Source organism: Lithobates pipiens, unplaced genomic scaffold (genome assembly GCF_037356315.1).
Source record: "Lithobates pipiens isolate NorthernLeopardFrog02 unplaced genomic scaffold, aLitPip1_a1.2 Scaffold_28, whole genome shotgun sequence".
NCBI lineage: Eukaryota > Metazoa > Chordata > Amphibia > Anura > Ranidae > Lithobates > Lithobates pipiens.
Window position 1 is genome coordinate 25,389,359 of NW_027507789.1, and position 17,939 is coordinate 25,407,297.

Below are 17,939 nucleotides of genomic sequence, written 5' to 3' on the forward strand. Positions count from 1 at the left end.
ATTGGTCCAGGCAGCAGGCAGGGATGTGCTTAGCAACAATCGTAATTATCCAGGCAGCAGGCAGGAATATTGTCTATAGTCAGCACAAGGATATAGTCAGCACAGCCAAAGCATTCGTCCATAGAAAATTTCCAGGCAGAGACCGCCAGCACAGCCATAATATTGGTCGTGGTATACCATTACCTGCCTCATTATTGTACTGCTCCCCAGCCCTTCATAAACATACTGCCTCTTGCTACAGCTAATTATTTCCATAGTCCAGGTAGCAGGCAGAGGTGTGGTCAGTTTGCAGGCAGGGGGATGGCGGCAGTAAGTCAACAGTAGGCTGAGGGCCACAGTCAGGTAAGACCTGTGCACAGGGGCACGGGGTAGAGTCTTCGACCCACCCAACTCCCTATGAAGCCTCCGGACTCCAGACCCTAATCCGCAAATTGCGAAACCCGGAGACAACAGAAAAACATTTCTGGAGCCCCTCTACATGTGAGACCCCTGTGTACTACAGTAGCAGGGCAACAGATCAGTCCAAGCGGTAGGCAAAAGCATAGTCCATAAAACAGGCCAGGGTCAGTTCACGTGCAAGCAGTTCAAGCAGTAGGCAGAAGCGTGGTTGATATACTACTGATGTGACAGATAACGTGTGATGGTCACTGGTGGGTGACGGTCACTGATGGCAGTCTCTGATGGTGACGGATGGGTCACTGATGGCGTTCACTGATGACGGTCACTGGTGATGGTCACTGATGGATGACAGGTGCACCACTGAAGGTAGTCTGATGGGTGACGGGTGCACTTTGTGGGCACTGATGGGTGACGGGTGCACTTTGTGGGCACTGATGGGTGACGGGTGCACTTTGTGGGCACTGATGTGGTGACTGTTGGGTGACAGCTGTAATAGTGGGGTGGAGAGGGTGATGTGACAGGTTCTCTTTTTATTTATTTTTTATTTTTTGTGTTGGTGCAGTACAGAACAATACATACATCGGTAACTCACTGCTCCTGGCTCTTTTCTCCTCACACTGGAAATGGTGTGTGAGGAGAGACGAGCCGGTGACTGGTCAATGGATCACAGCCGATCACGTGGTAAACAGCCGCTGGCCATTGGCTGTTTACCCTTATCTGTGACGAGCAGTGTTCCTGGGAACACGCCGCCACCGACATGACCTCGCTGCGAGCTCCCTATCTTGTACATGCGCGGTCTAAAGCGGGGAATGCCCATTGTGATCACCCATGACGTAGTCGTGGCCAATCACGTGCTGAAAAGCCATGCCCAATGGCTGTTCACCCCTGTCAATGACGCACTGTGTCTCGGAAACATGCCGCCACCGTCAGTGCAGGGCTTCGTGCCCGCGATCACGCACATGACCTGTGTGAATGGGTCACCGTCATATGACGACGGCCCAGAACAAGAGCCGCACCGCTCCGCCGTCATATCACAGTGGGTGGGCGGTTAAAGAGATCAGTAGCTAAAGCTTAGATTTGCACATACAGAGCTGTGACTCCTCCCCTTTACCCTCCTCCCTACCTTTCTGTTCAGATGGCTGTGTAGAAACCTGCATTGTCGCACCAGAACCTTTTAGTGCACTGACTGTTAAATGTGTTTTGGTAAAATTGATTGTTATTGTGAAGAAATGACTATTTCTCTGTGTCCATGTATACAGTGAACCTGTATGGGAGTGCCTTGGAAAAGTATTCACACCCCTTGAAATTTTCCACATTTTGTCATGTTACAACCAAAAACGTAAATGTATTTTATTGGTATTTTTTGTGATGGGCCAACACAAAGTAGTACATAATTGTCAAGTGGAAGGAAAATGATAAATGGTTTTCAAATTTATTTATTTTTTACAAATATGTTAAAAGTGTGGGGGGTACATTTGTATGGCGCCCCCGGAGTCAATACTTTTGTAGAACCTCCTTTCACTGTAATTACAGCTGCAAGTCTTTTTGGGGATGTCTCTACCAGCTTTGCACATCTAGACATCTAAATTTTTGCCCATTCTTTGCAAAATAGCTCAAGCTCTGTCAGATTGGATGGAGAGCGTCTGTGAGCAGCAATTTTCAAGTCTTACCACAGATTCTCAATTGGATTTAGGTCTGGACTGTGACTGGGCCATTCTAACGCATGAATATGCTTTGATCTAAACCATTCCATTGTAGCTCTGGCTGTATGTTTAGGGTCATTGTCCTGCTGGAAGGTGAACCTCCAACCCAGTCTCAAGTCTGTTGCAGACTCTAAAGCCCCATACACACCATCAGATTATATGCTGATTGTTTTTCCTTCAGATTTACCAAAACCATATAATATGAGGTCAAACCTTAGGAGTTTCAATTTGTATGTAATCAGGCAGGCCCTTGCACTACATGGTTTTGGTAAATCTGAAGACAAAAATCAGCAGAATATAAGATTGCCGTGTATTTGGCTCCATCCATCTTCCCATCAACTCTGAGCAGCAATGGTGTGTTCAGGGTGATGTGCAGTGTTAGTTTTCTGGCACACATAGCGTTTTGCTTTTAGGCCAAAAGGTAAAATTTTGGTCCCATCTCACCAGAGCACTTTCTTCCACATTTGCTGTGTCCCCCACATGGTTTCTCGCAAATTAAATGGACTTCTTAGCCATTGTTGAAACAAAGACATTTCTTACCACTCTCCCATAAAGGTCAGATTTGTGGAGAGCACGACTAATAGTTGTCCTGTGGACAGATTCTCCCACCTGAGCTGGGGATCTCTGCGGCTCCTCCAGAGTTATCATGGACCCCTTGGCTGCTTCCCTAATGAATGCTCTCCTTGCCCGGCCTGTCAGTTTAGGTGAACGGTCATGTTTTGGTAGGTTTGAAGTTGTGCCATACTCCTCCCTTTTTTTTTTTTTTTTTTTTTTTCACTTTCGGATGATGGAACAGTGCTCCAGTGAGATGTTCAAAGCTTGGGAATTTTTTTTATTTTATTGCCTAACCCTGTTTTCAATTTCTCCATAACTTTATCCCTGACCTGTCTGGTGTGTTCCTTGGCCTTCATGATGCTGTTTGTTTACTAAGGTTCTCTAACAAACCTCTGAGGGTTTCACAGAACAGCTGTATTTTATACAGAGATTAAATTACACACAGGTGGACTCTATTTACTAATTGGGTGACTTCTGAGGGCAATTGGTTCCACTAAATTTTAGTTAGGGGGGTATCAGAGTAAAGGGGGCTGAATTCAAATGCACCCCACGCTTTTCAAATATTTATTTGTAAAACCATTTATCATTTTCCTTCCAGTTCACAATTATGTGCCACTTTGTCTATCACAAAAAATGCCAATAAAATACATTTTACATTTTTGGTTGTAACCTGACAAAATGTGGAAAATTTCAAGGGGTATCAATACTTTTTTCAAGGCACTGTATTATACATAATTTTTATGTTTTTTATTTTTTTTATTTTTTATTTTTTTTTTCCCTCCCTTTAACAAAGTAAGTTTACTAAGACCCCTTTCACACCAGGGCGTTTTGCTATAGTGTTAGAAATAGCGCCTGCAATCTGCCCGAAAGAAGCTGCACCATTGTGTGTAGTGTGAAAGCCCGAGGGCTTTCACACTACAGCAGTGCGCTGGCAGGACGTCAGGGAAAAGTCCTGCCAGCAGCTTCTTTGGAGCGGTGAAGGAGAGGTGTGTTTACCGCTCCTCCACCGCTGCTCCCCATTGAAATCAATGGGGCAGCGCTGTAATACCGCCGCGTATTGCCGGCAGTTTTAACCCTTTCTCAGTCGCTAGCGGGGGGTAAAAGCGCCCCGCTAGCTGCCGAAATGCACCGCAAATCCAGCGGTAAAACGCAGCTACAAATAGCAGCGTTTTACCGCCCACGCTATGGGCGGTGTGGTGTGAAAGGGGTCTAACTGCAAGATAATTTGGATTAATAGGAGTTGGGTGGAAATTATTGTAGCCTAGATCTACTTTAACACTTTGAAAATGTCTCACTTCTGTGTCCCCTGCTATGTGCTGTGGCTCCATCCTCCAACCCATACATCCCTATAGGATACAATGGAGGGTGCAACCTCAGAGGACATGGTCCTCATACACTGCTGGAAGCAGGCATGTACTGGTCATTGGGACTACAGGGAGTTTCCCGGTGGGCCGATGGCTCAGTGGGCCGGTTTCAGTGACAAGTAATGGCTGAGCGGCTCGCCCTCAACTTCACGCAGTGATGTGAGAAAGATGAGAAAAATACAGAGGAGAATAAGTGAAATAATAAGAGGTTAGTGAGGACTCCTTATGTTACTTATGTTTTTTTGGCACAATTGCGTATAGTTTTATATACTGTATTTGTGCTTGTTTGAAAAATTAAAGTGGGCCGGTCTGGATGAAGTCCAGGGCCAAAGTTTTTTTTTTTTTTTTTTTTTTTTTTTTTGTCCCAGTCCAGCCCTGGCTGGAAGTAACATGTCTGTTTTATGCAACCAGAGAACCCACACAAACCCGAGGAACACGTTACACAGGGTCACTTCAATTGGCTTGTACCCAGTTATTTCACTGTGGTGTGGATTACTGTAAGCTGTTCAGCAATGGGGACTGTTTGTGAATAGTTCAATAACTCTTTAGTAAGTGTCGGTGCTTCACCCAAGCTTATAACTCGCTCACTCTGTATATATCTCCGCTCTACCCAAGTCTTCTCTCCAATTGTTTACATTTTGTTCCTAGCACAGCCATCTCCCCCACCCCTCTCCTTCCTGACATTGTTCATTATAGGAGGGGAGCGTCTGAGGACTGAGGAGTAGTTGTGTAGAAGAGAAGACGTAGCTTGGAGTTGTAGAACTCGCGTCCTACAATGGGCGGCATAGGCCCAATAAAAGACACTTTGGTCTAGCGATACAACTCCAATTCCAAAATCCATATAAACAGAATGCAATGATCTGCAAATCTCATAAACCCAAGTCTTTATCACAATAGAAAACCTAAATGTTTAACCACTTGCCGACCGATGTCAGCACATATATACGTCGGCAGAATTGCACGGCTGGGCAAAGTAACGTACCCATACGTTACTTTGAATTTCCAGCCGCGCCGCGAGCTCCGTGAACGTGCCCGCGGGACCCGCGGACTCGATCGCCACAGGGATACCCGTGATCGTGTAACGTACCCATACGTTACTTTGAATTTCCAGTCGTGCCGTGAGCTCCGTGACCATGCCAACGGGACCCGCGGACTCCATAGCCGCGGGCATACCTGCGATCGTGTCACAAAGCTGAAGAACGGGGAGATGCCGATATGTAAACGGCATCTCCCCGTTCTGCCTAATGACAGGACGCTGATCGTCTGCTCTCCTGTCATCAGTGTCGTGTCACTGTTGCCTCATCCCCCAGACAGTTAGAAACACTCCCCTAGGACACACTTAACCCCTCCACCACCCCCTAGTGGTTAACCCCTTCGCTGCCAGTGACATTTTTACAGTAATCAATGCAATTTGATAGCATTGATCGCTGTATTAATGCCAATGGTCCCAAAAATGTGTCCAATGTGTCCAATAATGTTGCAGTCACGATAAAATTCGCTGATCGCCACCATTACTAGTATTTTTTCCAACAAATATGTAGAAGAATACGTATCGGCCTAAATTGAGGGAAAAAAATGTTTCTTAATGTTTTTTTTTTTTTTTTTTTTTTTTGGCGGGGGGGGGGGGGGGTGGGGGGGATATTTTATTTAGCAAAAAGTAAAAAATAATGCATTTTTTTTTTCAAAATTGTCGCTCTTTTTTTCTTTTCTTTTTTTTTGCGTTAAAAAAAAACAAAAAACGTAGAGGTGAGCAAATAACACCTAAAGGACACTCTATTTCTGGGGAAAAAAGGACGTCCATTTTGTTTGGGAGCCACGTCGCACGACCGCGCAATTGTCAGTTAAAGCGACGCAGTGCCGGATCGCAAAAAGTGCTCTGGTCAGGAAGGGGGTAAATCCTGAAAAAAGCTGAAGTGGTTAAATTAGGGAAATGTACCATTTTAAAGGGGGTTGTAAACCTTTGCCGTTTTTCACCTTAATACATTCTTTGCATTAAGGTGAAAAACTTTTTTCAATGCAGCAGCGCCCTCAAGCCCCCCTCCCCCCCTTATCCTTACCTGAGGCCCGAAATTTGCGCGACGGGAACGAGCACACCAGCTTCGGCTGGTGTCCTGTCCTGATTGTATAGATTAATAGCAGTGCAGCCATTGGCTCCTGCTGCTGTCAATCAAATGCAATGATGCGGGGGGCAGGGCCGAGTCATACATTCAGCGGCTATGGACGCCGAATTTCGAACAATCTGACACTTTGTGGGAACCAGTGACACTAATGGTGATCAGTGCTAAAAAGATACTCTGTTACTGTACTAATGACACTGACCGGGAAGGGATTAAACACCTAAGGTGATCAAAGGGGCCTAGCCAGTGTTTTTGTGTTCACGGTGTGTTTTCACTAGAGGACGTGCTTTGCAGAGAAAGAACATCCACCACATCCCCGCTGACAGGACACAGCTCTGCCTTGTTTACATAGGCAGAGCTCTGTTCTGTGTCTCTCCTCGCCGATCAGTGGGTGCCGGCAGACATCCATTGGCCGGCACCCGCTGATCACAGCATAGCCGTGGCGCCGGGGGCACGCGGCCCCTACCGGTAAGGTATGTGATACGGCACAGGAGAGCTGCTCTGCTGCTTTATAACTAAGTTATGTGGTCGGCAATTGGTTAAAGCCCAATGCCAACCATCTTTGACAGAGTACAGATGACCCCATTGGGGAGATTTTCCCCACTTTGTCTAAATAGGAGATGATGGCAAAGGTTAGAACTTCTGCTTGATTATTACTGCCTATGGCTCCCCTTCCTAATGACAGCCTCCCCCCCCCCCCCCCATGTTTTGTCCTGCCTGCCGTCATACAAACAGGAAGTGAGGTGTAAACTCCCCAGTTGGGTCACGGGTGGCAATAAAGACTTTTAAAGCGGAGTTCCACCCTAAAGGGGAAGCTCCACTTATTTGCCTCCTCCCTCCTCCGCTGCCACATTTTGCACCTTTTGGGGGAGGGGGGGGGGAGAGTACCTGGTTTTGACAGGTACCCGCACCCACTCCTGGGGGACTTTGCCGCAGTGAAGTCATCTGGAAGTTCGCGCCCCCCCTCCTCTTTCCCTTGCTGTTGGACCATTCACAAGGGGCAGCTCGCTTTGCATGCGCAGTAGGGGAACCAGGGTCGGTGCAACCACTAGGCGAACAAGGCAGCCGCCTAGGGCGCACTGCTGCGCAGGGCACAGCCGCAATTTTTCAAAGAACTAATGGCACAAGCACCTCTAAGTGCAAACTGTATAAATCTTTTATTTAAAAAAAAAAAAAAAAAAAATGCTAAGTGACAATTCACATAAGGTGAATAATATGCTCATCAGAAAAGTATAAGTCGGGGGCTCTGTGCATGATTACACGCCGATTGAGCCACCAGGGGCCACTCTGCAGAGTGTTTAGGAAAACCGGCCAGACGCTTTGAAGGTGGCGCTGGAGTGCATGCATGGGCCTGCAGCATCAGTGAGATGGCACCGGAGTTGGAGCGACGCGTTTTAGAGCGCCAAGCCTCTATATATTGTGACCGGCCCACTGACGTTTATCAGTAGTCGGACTGGAAATCGTATGCTTTTTTTAATTTAATGGTATTATCGGGGTAATACTCTTGATGTTTTTTTTTGTTTTGTTTTTTCCTTTTGGGGGGGGGTGCAAATAGCTGGTCTTGCCTAAGGTGCAAAATACTCTAGCACTGGCCCTGTAGGGGACTGGCAAGGCTTCACTGCTGGGTCTCCTGCACTTGAAATTGCAGCGGCTGCCGATTGAAAAATCAGTTCGGGTGAGGATGAAGCTGGATTTGTGGACAGTTACGTGTCCTACTAAGTCAGCAACTACAGTATGCAATTTTTTTCTGACTGAGCCTGGAGCAGTGTTAATTTCTAAAAAAATATTTTCGTCGACTACATTTTTAATACTATTTAAGTCTACTAAAATAGTACTAAAACAATTCAGATGATTAAAGTACAACTAAAACAAAAATGACATTTTAGTCAAAACTAAATTTTTTATTTTATATTACTACTACTACTATTATTATTATTATTATTATTATTATTACTACTACTATTTTTTATTACTACTACTAATTATTATTATTATTATTATTATTATTCTACAGGATTTATCACAACGGCTAAATCTGTGTCTGTAGTGCATGCTCAAAACTTAATACCATAAATAATAAACACGTTAGTAGATTTTTACTCCAGGAGTATATAATGTTTGGTAGTTCTAAAGAAATAATGCATTCAAATGTAACTAAACCCATTTGATTTTAGTCAACTAAAATGTACTGGAGATTTTAGTTGACTAAAATACATTTAAAACAACTGGAATGACTAAAATATGACTAAAACTAAAATGGCATTTTAATCAAAAGACTATCACTAAAACAAAATCGAAATTTGATTTCAAAATTAACACTGGCCTGGAGATCCGTCTTTAAGCTGAGCAACAGGCTTTCATTTTTAAATCTATTCCTCAAAAGCCTAAAAGGATATAAATTCTCTGTGTGCACCAAATGCCCTTACAACCCCATATATTGCTATGTAATAGTAGCAGTGATATCATTTGTGCTGTAGAGCAATGTTTCTCAACTCCAGTCCTCAAGGCGTCCCAACAGGTCATATATTCAGGATTTCCCTCGGATGAAATGGCTGTGGTAATTACTAAGGCAGTGAAACTGATCAACTCACCTGTGCAAAATAATGGACAGCCTGAAACCATGACCTGTTGGGACGCCATGAGGACTGGAGTTTAGAATCTTTGCTGTTGAGAGCAGAGCTGGGGGAGGGTCCCAGCCAACTCCACCCACTACTGCAGAAACTACAGGAGGGGGCGGAGACAGGAACAGTTGCCCTGTACGGGGGGAAAGCAGAGCTGTGGGAGGGACCCAGCAGGCTCCACCCACTACAGGCTGCCTGGAAAAAAAAAACTACAGGAGGGGGGCGGAGACGAGACCAGTCACCCTGCACAAGGAGAGGGAGTGAAGCTGTGGGAGGGACCCAGCAGGCTCCACCCACTACAGGCTGCCTGCAGAAAACTACAGGAGGGGGCGGAGACAAGACCATTCACCCTGCACAGGGAGAGCGAGCAGCAGTGACTGGTCTTTTTACAGGGGCAAAGTTACTGCACAGATGTGGAAGAAATGCACAAACAATACTCTCTTGTATTTAGACAATATTTGCTGATCCCGAAGGTATTTACATTTCTGAGGTCAATCCAAAATGTTAAAAAGGTCGTTGGCATTTGGGTTTTATCTTTTAAATTGAGTAAAAAAAAAAAAAAATGCTATCTTATGCCTTTTCACATCTTTTGTATGATGTTTGTTTTTTAATCTCTCTATCTCTGACATTGTCAGGCTTGGCTTGCAGAGGTGCACGAATTTGCTCACAAGGATGTGGTCATCATGCTGCTCGGCAACAAGGTATTTGTAACTTCCTGAACTGCTACACTTCTCCGAATTGAGACACCCACTAGATGGTTTCGCATACGGCGTGCACATTCTCTATTGCTGTGCATGGGGTGCAATACATACATTGTATGTGCAGATGACGCTACCAAACAGTTGCTGCAACTGCATGAATACAGATGTCCTGATGTAGCCAGCTGCAGAAATGGAACTCTGCTTTTGAGTTAATAGTATACAGTATATGTACTCTAGAATTTGCCCAACGATTTGTATTCCTTATTTTTATCATTTTCATTCTTTCAACTTTCTGATTTTACACAAAAAATAATTCAGTCTTTAGTTGTCCGAATGTTTACTTTCCTTTTCCCTCTCATTTAGTTTACATGGCTTGTCTTTTTTATTTGATTTAAAAAATTTAAAACTCAATTTTAATGCAGTTTATGTCCTCCTCCTCCTTCTTTTTTTTTTTTTTTTTTTTTTTTTTTTTTTTTTTTTTTTTTTGTGCCAATAGCTGGAACCATACCTTTTTTGTATATATTTTTTGTGATCTGTTCGTGACTTTTTTTTTTTTATTTAAAATTCACAAACAGATTACAAAAAATATACAAAGGTAAGTTTCCAGTGCTTGGTACAAAATACATAAACTGCATTATAATGATGGAGGTAACTGTTTTATTTATTTTTAAAGCATATTTTAAGCCCAGAAACAAGAAATTTAAATATTGCAGATTACCAGTCCATCGATGTGGTGGCTGTATTCCTTTTTCTGTTGTTGTTGTTGTTGTTGTTGTTGTTGTTGTTGTTATTTATTTATTTTCCTTTTTTGGGGGGGGGGGGGGGCTGGTGATTCTGGCAATAATTGACTTCCTCCCCTAAGCTGAATAATTTGTCTACCTAAAGCCGGCCACAGAAGGCTCGAATCAACCGATCTATCTATGGGCAGGCTGGTGTACTGATCCATCAATTGACTTCAGTACAACCAGCCTGTCAGATATTTTTGTATGCGATTACCACCGCCAGCAGTGACCATTGTGTTCTGCCAACAGGAAAGGCTCCCCACCGACAGAACACAATAGCGCGGCAGGAGGGATTCCTCCATGAATACGGACAGTGTTTATGGGGATATTGAGCAATTTTTCTATTCTTCTGCCCTGTGGTGGAAGTAAAGAAAATTGTATAATCTGTGGGCTACTTCAATAATTTTACACTATTTTTTGAGGACATAAGACTTTTATTTGGTATATTGTTTTATTAAATACCCTACTCATGTATTTGTGATGTGTTGTGGTTTTTTTTGTTTGGGTTTTTTTTATTTATTTTTTTTGTGTGTTTTTATTTATTTTTTTATAGGTTGATAACAAAAAGCCTTTACAAGTTATTTTACACATTACCTTTTAGATTTTTTAACTTTCACTGGATTTATAAAAAAAAAAAAATATATATATATTATATACTTTTTTTTTTTTTTTTTTTTTTTTTTTTTTTTTAAGCATTTAATATAATGCTTTCTTCTTTCTCTGTGCAAAGCCAGAGCTGCAGTTAGCAGGTTTGTAACCAAACCTCATATAATCACTATGATTGGCTCTTGCAGTATCACATGATCGGGAACCATTCAGATTGGTACCTGATCATTAGTGTGAGACCAGCAGCAGAACTTGTTTTCAGCAGGGATGCTATTTAACATGCTCCTAGCAAGACTGTTTGAGAATGTTAAATATCACCCCCTGCAGGGGTTTTTCTGCCACTAGATGCCCTCAGTGATTTAGTTTTGAATGACACCTGGTGTGATTTACAGTGGTTGTAAGCCTTTACATTATACCTAGTGAGGTGACTGGCCTCAGGTGATACCTAGAGATGAATCCAATCCTCCTACATAAGTTGCACCTGTCCATTTGCAGCCCTCTCTTCTCTATTCAAAGTGCAGAATTTATATAGCTTGCATGAGCTTTCAGACTGGGTGGGAAGCTGAAGTTACACACTGTAGAGTTCAGTGAGGAGAGTTCTGAGAGCTGATTAGAGGAAGTGGACACACCCCTTTTCACACTGCACACAGGAACATGACTGAGGCTGTCAATCACAGGCTGTGTGCTGGAGCTCCCTCCCCTGCCAACTTTTTTTTTTTTCTCTTGGTGTAAGGAAAACTTGTCAGAAGTTTCAGATGAGAGAGGCATTAAGCAGCAGAGAGAAATTACACTGATAGTATCTCACAAAAGTGAGTACACCCCTCACGTTTTTTGTAAATATTTTATTATCTTTTCATGTGACAACACTGAAGAAATTACACTTTGTTACAATGTAAAGTAGTGAGTGTACAGCTTGTTTAACAGTGTACATTTGCTGTTCCCTCAAAATAACTCAACATACAGCCATTAATGTCTAAATCGCTGGCAACAAAAGTAAACCCATAAGTGAAAATGTCCAAATAGGGCCCAATTAGCCATTTTCCCTCCCCGATGTCATGTGACTCGTTAGTGTTACAAGGTCTTGGGTATGAATGGGGAGCAGGTGTGTTTAAATTTGGTGTTATCGCTCTCACTCTCTCATACTGGTATTTGGAACTGGTTGGAAGTTCAACATGGCAAAAAACTCTGAAGATCTGACAAAAAGAATTGTTGCTCTACATAAAAGATTGCCTAGGCTATAAGAAGATTGGCAAGACCCTGAAACTGAACTGCAGCACAGTGGCCAGGACTATACAGCAGTTTAACAGGACAGGTTCCACTCAGAACAGGCCTCACCATGGTCAACCAGAGAAGTACACTTGCTCGGCATCATATCCAGAGGTTGTCTTTGGGAAATAGATGTATGAATGTTGACAGCATTGCTGCAGAGGTTGAAGGGGTGGAGGGTCAGCACCTGTTAGTCCTCAGACCATACACCGCACACTGCATCAAAGTGAGTGTCATTGTCTGGGGCTGCATGAGTGCAGCCGGCCCTGGAAAGCTACAGTTCATTGAAGGAACCATGAATGCCAACATGTACTGTGACATACTGAAGCAGAGCATGAGCCCCTCCCTTCAGAGACTGGGCTGCAGGGCAGTATTCCAACATGAGAGCGACCCCCAAATACACCTCCAATATGACCACTGCCTTGCTAAAGAAGCTGAGGGTAAAGGTGATGGACTGGCCAAGCATGTCTCCAGACCTAAACCCTATTGAGCATCTGTGGGACATCCTCAAACGGAAGGTGGAGGAGAGCAAGGTCTCTAACATCCATCAGCTCTGTGATGTCATCATGGAGGAGGGGAAGAGGACTCCAGTGGCAACCCGTGAAGCTCTGGTGACCTCCATGCCCAAGAGGGGTAAGGCAGTGCTGGAAAATAATGGTGGCCACACAAAATATTGACACTTTGGACCCAATTTGGACATTTTCACTTAGGAGGGGTGTGCTCTCACTTTTGTTGCCAGCGGTTTAGACCTTGTGAGCTATTTTCTTGGAGAAGATCTGTAGAGTAGTAGGACCCTGCATGACACAAGACCAGTGCAGAGACAGATGGAAAAGGTAGTTATATATATATATATATATATATATATATATATATATATATATATATATATATATATATATATATATATTTATTATACTAATACTTTTGTTGAACCACCTTTTTTGATTTTATTACAGCACTCAGTCTTTTTGGGTATCATGACACATCTTAACTTGGCAATGTCCCCCCCCCCCCCTTTTTTGCAATAACCAGGGGTGTACCTGGGGCATTTGGCACCCCCAACCCCCCCATGACATATATAGGGTATTATAGTGGCAGGTTTTGGTAGTTTTAAGGTTCTCTGTTTGCAGGCTAGGGTTATATACACTGACAATGTGCTCAGTCACTTAGAGCATTCCTGGAGATGCAGACGCCCACGGCTCCTATGAGCTCTCCTCTTGCTCCTCTTTATCCTCCTTTCAGCTGCACAATCAGCCAGTGAATGAGCCTTTGGGAGGAGTGGAGGAGACAGCCACACCCCCAGGTCTGCCCAACTCCAGCTGCCTGATATTGAAGCTCCCTGAGGGACAGCCTGCCTGATTGGATGACTGGGGAGACAGGCAGCCGCCCTCCCCCGCACAGCTGGGCCCCCTGTCGACCCGATGGAATTCTGATGATTACAAAGCTGGGAAAGTGGGGCACTCGCTCACTAAGACGGCCCTGCTGCGATCTCCCCACACTGCACACCCCTGGGCTGATACACCCCCCCCCCCCCAGCACCATGGGCGGACCACCCCCCTCCCCCCCCTTGGTATGCCACTGCCAAAAACACTCAAAATCTGTCGTATTCCAAGGGCATCTCCTGTGCACAGCCCTCTTTGCACAACCGCATTATTTTATTTTTTTTTATTTTTAAATCCCATCAAGGTGTTGGCTGACAGTATCCTTCAGTCTCTCTGTAATGCTACAGGCTTTTGTAACCTTGTTTCCAGAGTGACATGGCCGATAGAAGAACTATCAGAACAGAAGAAGGAGAATCCCTGGCAAAGGTTAGACATTTTTGTTCAGGACAATATAATATTTACTAACGATTCCTGTGACCTAATCTAAAATGAAGTTCCTTCCTTCTTCTTTTTTTATTTCCTTCTTTAAATCTGCAGGAATATGGAATTCCCTTCATGGAGACTAGCGCTAAGACTGGTATAAATGTGGAACTAGCTTTTATGGCAGTAGCAAGGTAAGTACTTTGTTACTGCCAAATGATGACTGGTCTAATTATTTTAAAGGATCCAGTAGTTGAGAAGCGTTGGGAAAATCTGTTCTTGAATATAAAAACTTTATGGGCATATTACTTGTTAGAACCGTTAAAGATGTTAAAGTACATCCCAGTTAAAGGCAACTTTCTTACTGGCCAAAGACTTCCATTTTTTTTTTTTCCCCCATAAAAGCTTTATTGGGAAGATGCAATGTCCAGTCAAATTTTTTACTTTATTTTTTAGCAATAAATTGTACACATGAATGGAAAAACATACGTCTTTGGGCAAAAGTATTGGGACACCTGCCTTTACACGCAAACTTTAATGGCATCCCAGTCTTGATCCATAGGGTTCAATATTGAGTTGGCCCACCCTTTGCAGCTGTAACAGCTTTAACTCTTCTGGGAAGGCTGTCCACAAGGTTTAGGAGTGTGTCTATGGGAATGTTTGACAATTCTTTCAGAAGCGCATTTGTGAGGCTGGGTACTGATGTGGGCGAGAGAGCCTGGCTCACAGTCTCCACTCGAATTCATACCAAAGGTGTTCTATCTGGTTGAGGTAAGGACTCTGTACAGGCCAGTCAAGTGCCTCCACCCCAAACTCTCTCATTCATGTCCTTTATGGACCTTGCTTTGTGCACTGGTCCAAATCATTTGGTGGAAGGGGGGATTTGTGGTGTGGTGGTGTTTTTCAGGGGTTGGGCTTGGCCCCTTAGTTCCAGTGAAGGGAAGTCCTTCAGGTGTCGGCAAGACATTTTGGACCATTTCATGCTCCCAACTTTGTGGGAACAGTTTGAGGATGGCCCCTTTCTGTTTCAACGTGACTGCGCACCAGTGCACAAAGCATGGTCCATAAAGACATGGTTGAGGTAGTGGTGACCTTGTGGACAGCCTTCCCAGAAGAGTTGAAGCTCTTATAGCTGGAAAGGGTGGGCCAACTCAATATTGAACCCTACAGACTAAGACTGGGATGCCATTCAATTTCATGTGTGTGTAAAGGCAGGCGTCCCAATACTTTTAGCAATTTAGTGTAGGAGAAATTGCACTTTGGAACACAGAAGCAAGAGACCATTTGAGCAATAAGTACTAAACAAAATTAATCTCAACAATTGGTTATGCCCGAGGTTGGAAACGAATAAGACACCCATCCCTGAACACGAATTGACCATCAAATAAAAGAAAATACTGAAAAATATGGATAAAGCCACAGTTTCAGTCTTGCAATCTAAACATGCAGAGTATTAAAAAAAGGGGGAGGGGTGATGGGGGGGGGGGGGAGGGAAAGGGGACAACTGGGAAGGGGATGGATGACCTGACTCATCTGAGCCATGGGCTCAACATAGGGCTGCAAATTGGAATCTACACCCCCATACTCTCCTCCTAGCAGTAGAAATGGTGAAGTTAAGACAGAACTGAATCTCCCATAATAAGGAAAGTATTGTACTTCTGCACTGCCAATTACAGGAGAAGACTTCCATTTATATCTAGGAATAATTCAATGTTTCATATGACACCTCTTCTGATGCTGGATTTATTAACCATAATCTGGTGCTGGGGGAACACCACAGCTTCTCCAGTGTGAATGTGCAGCATGGTGCTCTCCACCCTGCCAACGCAATTCTATCCTGGAGGTGGTTCTTTGGCATAATGTCACCTCCTAGAACCCTTTTCAGTCCCTGGTCACTTACCGTGGTCCTAGAGAACTGTACCTCAGGTCTTGACCCTCTCTTTGCCCCTTTACCCCTTCAAGGACCTGACCTACTTCTTGCATTCTGCTGATCATCTTATGGCATCCGTTGCTGTCACATTGGTGGCCGTGCAGTGCCAAGATCCATTGGGTTACATGCCTGCCCGCCAGCCACCCATGGAGATCAGAGAGAAACTCAACTCCAAAGCTAACCTAAGGGGAATTACATGAACCTATCCGACCCACTCAATGGCAATGTTTTGTGGTTATTGGCCATTTAGTGATTCATCTATTGCTATTTGAATTCCTTTCCTTTCTATGCTTAAATTTCCTGCCAGCTGTGCTGTTGGCATTGATACTGTGCAACGTTACACAAATGCAGGAAATAATGGGAAAGCGTAAAAGAACTAGCCAGAATGTAGAGCGAGGTTCAAGATCTGACCCAATTCTCAAGCAGCAGGGTCAGCCACGAGGGTCATTGTGTATCAGTGTTTGAGATGAGACCTGTCTAGCCAGATTTTGTGCTTCTTCCCCCTTAGGCCAAATACCTTCTGTTGCCCTTTGTCCTGCCGCTAATGAGCCTTTAACCCTGGAATCAAAAGATCAGACCACATACCCAAGGCACACTAAGGCTGGGGAGGCAGAGGCTTAATGAGTTTGCTCACTCTGTCTTCATACACCTTGAACTAGTGATTTGATGGCGTATATTATGTCCAGCGCTGTGGGGCATCGATGGGTGCTAGATTCTCACTGTCCATGGCGAATCTCTACGTGGATTGGTGGAACAAGTTTTGTTCTCTCCCAGCAACCCTTTTGCTAGGCAGATTGTATGGTATGGTCGTTGTATTGATGACCTTGTGGGATGGTGTGGGATGGTGACATTATGGGATTGCATGAATTTTGGAAATTTTTGAATGATAATCAGTTAAATCTCAATTGAGCATGATGTTTCCAGTATCAGCTTTCTAGACCTAAAGGGCGATCCAACTACAGGTGATGTTTCTACATGCACCTATAGGAAACCATGCTCTGGTAACACTACACTTTTTTCTGCCAGTTGTCATCCATCTCACACCATCAATGCGATCCCTTATGGCGAGTTTATTCAAGCTAAACATAACTAAACCTAACAAATTCAACCTTTGAACTAGAATGTAAGGTTATTCATCAGCACTTATTGGACCGAGGTTATAACAAATCTGTTATATACCAAGGACTAGAAAAGGTTTTGATAATGGACAGAGAGGAATTACTGTCAGATAAGCCTAAAACCAAGAGCGAGCATAAAAATGAGCAAACCTCATCAACCTTACAACTCTAGAAATAGAAAAACGGGTAAACCTATTACATTTGTAACTACATTTTCCCAAGAGTATAATCAAATAGTCAGAATAATAAAAAAGAATCTGCCAACATTGCATACAGATAAAGACTTAAATGGGATTCTGCAAGCAGGTTGCCTTTTTTCTAGCCGACGTGTGCCCACATTGGGGATCGCACTATTGCCCAGTCTATTTTCATCTAAACCATGCCAACCCACCTGGCTCTCCTATCCTGGCAGTTACCCTTGTAATATAAAAATCTGTAGGTACTGTAACTTGTGTGATTTGAGTAAAACATTTGTTGCTACAGATGAAGAGTTTACTATACAGCAATACATCAACTGTGGCACAGATTATGTAATTTACCCGATTACCCGTATTTCATGCAGCCTCCAATATGTATGCTGTACCACACGTCCTTTGAGAGCCCGTATAGGGGAACATTATTGTGACACAAATAATCCAAATGCTAGAAATATTTTTTGAATGCAACACGTCACTTTAGGGAATGTCACCAGGGCAATCTCTCCTCTTTCCGTTTTTAGAGGCATAGAACGGTTGTCTCACTCACCCAGAGGGGGTGATCGGGAGAGAAGCATGGTGGATTTTTAGATTAAAAACTAGATCGCCTCAGGGGTTAAACCTGAGGTGGGATCTGGACTTGCACTTACATTAAGAATGCCTCTCCCCGGAGCCTCCTCTCTCTTTCTCTTTTCCTCTTCTGGTGTCTTTCTTCAGATGTTTTTTCATGGTGTGTTTTAATTATATATATATGTGCATGCACGAGTGCGTGCATACATGT

At 43.7% G+C, this 17,939-nt stretch overlaps 1 protein-coding gene across 5 annotated transcripts in view; it reads left to right on the top strand.

The window, feature by feature from the left end:
* Positions 1–17,939, top strand: part of RAB37 (RAB37, member RAS oncogene family) — a 73,964-nt gene that overhangs the window by 51,103 nt on the left and 4,922 nt on the right. For 4 of the 5 annotated variants that reach the window (XM_077458925.1, XM_077458927.1, XM_077458924.1 and 1 more), the window contains 3 exons: positions 9,395–9,460; positions 13,866–13,922; positions 14,034–14,110. In XM_077458925.1, the coding sequence (XP_077315051.1) occupies positions 9,395–9,460; positions 13,866–13,922; positions 14,034–14,110 (200 nt within the window). Of the gene's footprint in view, positions 1–9,394; positions 9,461–13,800; positions 13,923–14,033; positions 14,111–17,939 lie in introns of all 5 variants that reach the window. The other variant, XM_077458923.1, reaches the window with a different exon arrangement.